Here is a 6,000-nt window from a genome sequence, read left to right as displayed (position 1 = left end):
ATGAGCGGCAGGGGTCATATTCGAATTCGCAATATTTCATGAATATTTTGTAGAATATTTGCCGAATATTCACGAATTCTAATATTTGTTATGTTCTACGATTTTTTTTACTCGAAAAATCAACAAGGTAATGATTGCGTAATATGCTAATTTATATTCGTAATATTCTCAGACAAGAATATATAGCAATACAGCAAATATTCGGAAAAAAAACTATGTAGAGCAATTTAGCTAATATAGTGCTCTAATTTTTTTTTATAGTTGTAATTTTTTTCCAATCTGAACTTCAGATGAGAAAAAATGACAACTATTGGACAAACAACATTATAGCACTATATTAGCTAAATTGCTCTATATTCATTTTTTTTAATATATTTGCTATATTGCTATATATTCTTGATTTAGAATATTACAAATATTTGAAAAAACCTATATATTTGTTTTTTCGAATATTCTTAATATTCTAAAACAAGAACATATAGAAATATAGCGAATATTCGGAAAAAAAACTACAGTATTTTTTCTATAGCCAATTTTTAACATGCTTTATCACAAATAAATTCGGATCGTATTACATTTTTGGGGTAAATTTGATGAAGCGTCCAAATTGAATTTTTGAAAACGTCGCTCATCTCACAGTAGAATGAGATAGTTGTATCACCCCACTTTGTGAATCAAGGCCTAATGGAATTGCTTATCTATTAATCAATGTGAAAAGCAGTTAATTAATCAAGAAGATATTAAGCATTAATGATGCATCAGGTGAACTAGATAAAAGCGTCCATATATTAGACCACCTGTTGACAATGAGTCTGACACACAATAAGTCTATGTATAACAGAACAGATTAAAGTATTAATGGTGCAGCAGGTGAACTAGATAAATGTGCCTATATATTAGACTGCCTGTTGACAATGGGTCTGACGCACAGTAACTCCATGTATAACAGAACTGATTAAGTATGAATGACGCAGCAGGTGAACAGGGCAATTACACTCAGCCTGCACTGTCCCTGCAGTCTCCCTATGCTCTCCCTACAATCTCCCTACACTGTCCCTGCACCCTCCCTATCCAATATTCTACACTTAATCACTGTCCCTAGCACTTGCCACGTCTATACCTATGCTCAGCTCACAGTGAAATGATGGAGACAGCGCGGAATGAGGCTTTTATAGGGCTGTGACATCACAGGGGATGGCTATCTGTAGATTGGCTTGCTGCACGGCATTATGGGTCTTATTGCATTCACAGGCTTCTTACTTTCACTTTGTAACACATGTAGCCGACATTTTAGGGGGGAAAAACAAATAGCTATCACGAAGCGCGAGGAAATTCGGATTCGTTGCTAATCAAATTTTTCCTAAACTTTGAATCGAATTCCACTTCAGATGCTTCGACTCACTCATCTCTTCCTGTATACATTAGAATAAATCAATAGACATTGATTGTGAACAGCACCATATAATCTTTATTTTTTTCTTGCCAGAACACTGCAGGGAAAATAAGCCTTTTCATTGGGTATTCCCCAATAATTAACAACTGGGGAGCACTTTTTATTTCATAAGCACAAAATTGGGTCAATACTTGAAGGCCATGGACACCTTTAGGGCAATTTATTATTACATTTTTTTCACTTGATCTTTATTTTAAAAAAACTTTTTCGGACACAGCTTTCACTTTAAGTGCATTTACAAACTAACGAGCTTTCTATTTTACAGCGACTCCGTCAGAGAACTGCTCTGATGGTTCCAGCCTTTATCACCGAACTCCTGCCAGCTCATAAATACTCATTATAGCTCAATTCTTATCAATCTGATAAAAGCAAGGATATGGATGTTGCCATATGGAACTTTACTAAATACTAGCACCTGAATGTTTAAGTTGGAGAATAGAATAAATTAATTGAAAGGGTAAACAGCATGAAAGAGTTATTTTTGTTGATTCGTTTTAGATAATTAGTAGGGTTTTCATCTTCAGACTTCTGCAAAAATAAAGAAAAGTAATTATTATTATATAAGTATATACTATTTTTATACCATTATTTTTAGCTGAAAAAGATTATGCATCATTTTCCTACTAAATTTTAACTGGACCTTCACATAATGTAGAACTCAAATGGAGGGGGAAAAATAGTTTCTTTCAAATGTTCTTTAAAATGGTTTTCAGACCTTGGAACACATTAAAGTGGTTGTCTCACAGCAAATATAATTTATCTTGTAGAGAAAGTTAATACGAGGCACTTACTAATGTACTGTGATTGTCCATATTGCTTCATTTGCTGGCTTGATAAATTTTTCCATCACATTATATACTGCTTGTATCCAGGAGTTACGACCACCCTGCAATCCAGCAGCGGTGGTCATTCTTAAACACTATAGGAAAAAGTGCCGGCTTATGCACACTCCCATGGTCCTGGCCACCGCCTTTTGGATTGCAAGGTGGTCACCTGGTGGTCACCATGTGATGGAAAAATGAATCAAGCCAGCCCAGAAAGCAATATGGACAATCACGTTACATTAGTAAGCATTTTTTTATTAACTTTCTCTACATGATAAATGCATTTGCTGAAGTGACACAACCCCTTTAAACATGTCAGTAGTGTGCAGCAGGAGGTAACACAACTATTACCCAAGGAAACCCACAGCATAGACTTTCTATGAGTTTTTCTTTATCAAGCGAACGGAGAAAGCCCTTGGCTCAGCTCTTCTGCCTAATAGTTTAATAATTTGGGGGATAATTTTTGAAATGTTAAAGAAATGTTTAAGAATGACAAACACACTGTAAGTCTTTACATTATGTGTGTACAAAGCCACCAAAGTCCATGCCCTGCTGCATTTCATTTTGATGTGACGTTTGCAGTGTGTATGAAGAGTACACTCTATAAGGGTTCCTACGTGAATTTGCACTGGCGTTTTTTTTTTTTTTCTACCACTACACTGGCTGTGTGAATTATGTTTTTTGTTCTGGGATTCTTTTCCCTGTTTTTCCTATAGTAAAAGTTCCTGGGGAAAAAAAAATTATATTTTTAAAAAGAAGTCAGATAAACAAAAAAAAGCCACAACAAAAATGGCAGTAGCAAATAAACAATTTCTGGCACTCCATAGTTCCCATAGACCTTCAGCTAACATCTGAAAAACACACCTATTTGTAAAAGCACCATCAGGCCTCTTTCACACGAGCGTGGCGGATTGGCTCCGGATGCGTTCAGTGAAACTCACCATTTTGCAAGCAAGTTCAGTCAGTTTTGTCTGTGATTGCGTTCAGTTGTTCGGTTTTTTCCGTGCAGGTGCAATGAGTTTTGATGCGTTTTTCACTGAAGCTCCAGTGAAAAATGCATGATAAAAAACTGAAGGCTTACAAACATCTCTTGGCAACCATCAGTGAAAAACCCATTGCACCCGCATTGCTTGCGGATGTAATGCGTTTTTCACTGAAGCTCCATTAACTTCTATGGCCCCTTTCACACAAGCTAGTTTTCCAGGTGGGTGCAATGCGTGATATGTACGCATAGCACCCGCACTGAATCCTGACCCATTAATTTCAATGGGTCTGTGTACATGTGCATTTTTTTTCATGCATCAGTTCTGTGTTGCATGAAAAACGCAGCATGTTCTATAGGCCTCATGCACACGACCGTTGTTGTGGTCCACATCATTGCATTCCTTCAATGGGGCCGTAAAATACGCAGACAGGACTCTGTGTGCAAGTTTCCCTGAACGCATCTGAACCTAATCCGTCACGCTCTTGTGAAAGAGGCCTATGGGGCCAGAGCTGCGTGAAAACGCAGAATATAGAACATGCTGTGTTTTTCACGCAACGCAGAACTGATGCGTGGAAAAAAAACCTCTCATATACACAGACCCATTGAAATGAATGGGTCAGGATTCAGTGCAGGTGCTATCCGTTAACGTCACGCATTGCATCCACGCTGAAAACTCGCTCGAGTGAAAGGGGCCTTAGACTGGAATCACACTTGCAGTTTTTTTGCGGTAGTATTTGAGCCAAATCCAGAAGTACAGTAGATCCAGAGAAGTGTAATGGAAAGATCCTTCTCTTTTTTGTATCCATTAGGCTGCTTTCACACAGTTAGCTCTCTTTCACACAGGCATCACAGATTTTGTCCAAATGAGCTGCGGTGCATTCAGTCAAACCGGCGCAAGTAGGCATGCAATTTCAGTCAGTTTTGTCTGCGATTGCATTCCGTTGTTCAGTTTTTTCCATGCGAGTGCAATGCGTTTTGCACGCGCATGAAAAAAACTGAATGTGGTACCTAGACCCGAACCTGGACTTCTTCACTGAAGTTCGAGTTTAGGTTAGGTGTTCTGTTGATTTTATTATTTTCCCTTCTAACATGGGTATAAGGATAAAATAATAGCATTCTTAATACAGAATGCTAACTAAAATGTCCATTGAGGGGTTAAAAAATATCAAAAATAAACTCACCTCATCCACTTGATCGCGCAGCCGGTATCGTCTTCTTTTTTCTTCCTGCAGGACCTGCAAAAGGACCTTCGATGATGTCAGCACAGGTCCTGCTGAATGAAGATAGAAGGACCTTCTATCTTCATTCAGCAGGACCTGCGCTGACGTCACTGCGCTCACCACGTGGTGAGCGCGATTATGTCATCGAAGGTCCTTTTGCAGGTCCTGCAGGAAGAAAAAAAGAAGACGATACCAGCTGCACGATCAAGTGGATGAGGTGAGTTTTTTTTATTTATTATTTAACCCCTCAATGGACATTTTAGTTAGCATTCTGTATTACGAATGCTATTATTTTCCCTTATAACCATAGAAGGGAAAATAATACAGTGAATTTACTTTAATAGGGTCCGGGGTTGCTAATCCCTATTTACTAACATCATCTCCTAGCAACCATGTGTGAAAATCGCACCGCATTTACACTTGCTTGCGGATGCTATGCGATTTTCACGCAGCCCCATTCATTTCTATGGGGCCTGTGTTGGGTGAAAAACACAGAATATAGAATCTGCTGCGATTTTCATGCAACGCACAAGTGCTGCGTGAAAAACAACGCTCATGTACACAGCCCCATTGAAATAAGTCAGGATTTAGTGCGGGTGCAATGCGTTCACGTCACACATTGCACCCGCACGGAATACTTGCCTGTGTGAAAGGGGCCTTAGGGCTCATGCACATGCACATATTTTTTTTCTGTGTCCATTGCATTCTTTTGCACCCTGTATGCAGAACCATTCATTTGAATGGGGCTGCAAAAAAAAGAAATTACTCCATGTGCATTCCATGTCCGTATGTCCAGGTTGCAAAGAAATAGAGCCTGTCCTATTATTGTCTGCATTAAGGACAAGGATAGGACTGTTCTATTATGGGCCGGACGCTCTGTTCTGAAAGATGCGAAATGCACATAGCGAATATCCGTGTTTTGCAGATCTGCAGTTTGCAGACCACAAAACACCTAAAGGTCGTGTGCATGAGCCCTTAGGCCTCATGCACATGGCCGTGTGTTAGGTTACTTTCACACTAGCGTTTTCCGGTTTTGAGATTCATCATAGGGTTTCAATACCGGAAAAAAATGCTTTGGTTTGGTTGCGCCCTCATACCGGAGAGCAAACCACAGCATGCTGCAGTTTTATTTCCTTCATGGGATGCGGAGCTGACTCAGACAGAATCTGACATAATAGAAAACGGATCCGTCCCCCATTTACTTTCAATGGTGTTTATGACAGACCCGTCTTGGCTATATTAAAGATAATACAACAATCTGCATCCGTTATGAATGGATCCGGTTGTATTATCTGTAACGGAAGTTTTTTTGCTGAACCCTGCCGGATCCAGCAAAAACACTAGTGTGAAAGTAGCCTTAGCTGTCCACAGATGTAGGATCTGCAAAACACAGAACTCAACCATGTGTATGCTGCCATTTTTTTTCACTTCAATAGAAATGTCCTAAAAAAAGGACAAGAATAGTACATGTCCACAAAAAGGACAAGAATAGAACATGTCCTATCTTTTTTGTGGGGG

At 39.1% G+C, this 6,000-nt stretch overlaps 1 protein-coding gene across 7 annotated transcripts in view; it reads right to left on the bottom strand.

The window, feature by feature from the left end:
* Nucleotides 1-1,456: 1,456 nt before the first annotated feature.
* LOC122932493 overlaps nt 1,457-6,000 on the bottom strand; it is a 155,003-nt gene continuing 150,459 nt past the window's right edge. For all 7 annotated transcript variants that reach the window (XR_006388309.1, XR_006388308.1, XM_044286940.1 and 4 more), the window contains one exon: nt 1,457-1,981. Coding sequence is in view for 4 of the 7 variants with exons in the window: in XM_044286939.1 (XP_044142874.1) it covers nt 1,974-1,981 (8 nt within the window). In the remaining 3 variants the exon portion in view is untranslated. The remainder of the gene's footprint in view (nt 1,982-6,000) is intronic.

The sequence above is a fragment of the Bufo gargarizans genome, chromosome 3 (genome assembly GCF_014858855.1).
Source record: "Bufo gargarizans isolate SCDJY-AF-19 chromosome 3, ASM1485885v1, whole genome shotgun sequence".
In the NCBI taxonomy this organism is placed as follows: domain Eukaryota; kingdom Metazoa; phylum Chordata; class Amphibia; order Anura; family Bufonidae; genus Bufo; species Bufo gargarizans.
Note: the sequence above shows the minus strand (reverse complement) of the source record. Positions and strands in the feature narration are given on the sequence as shown.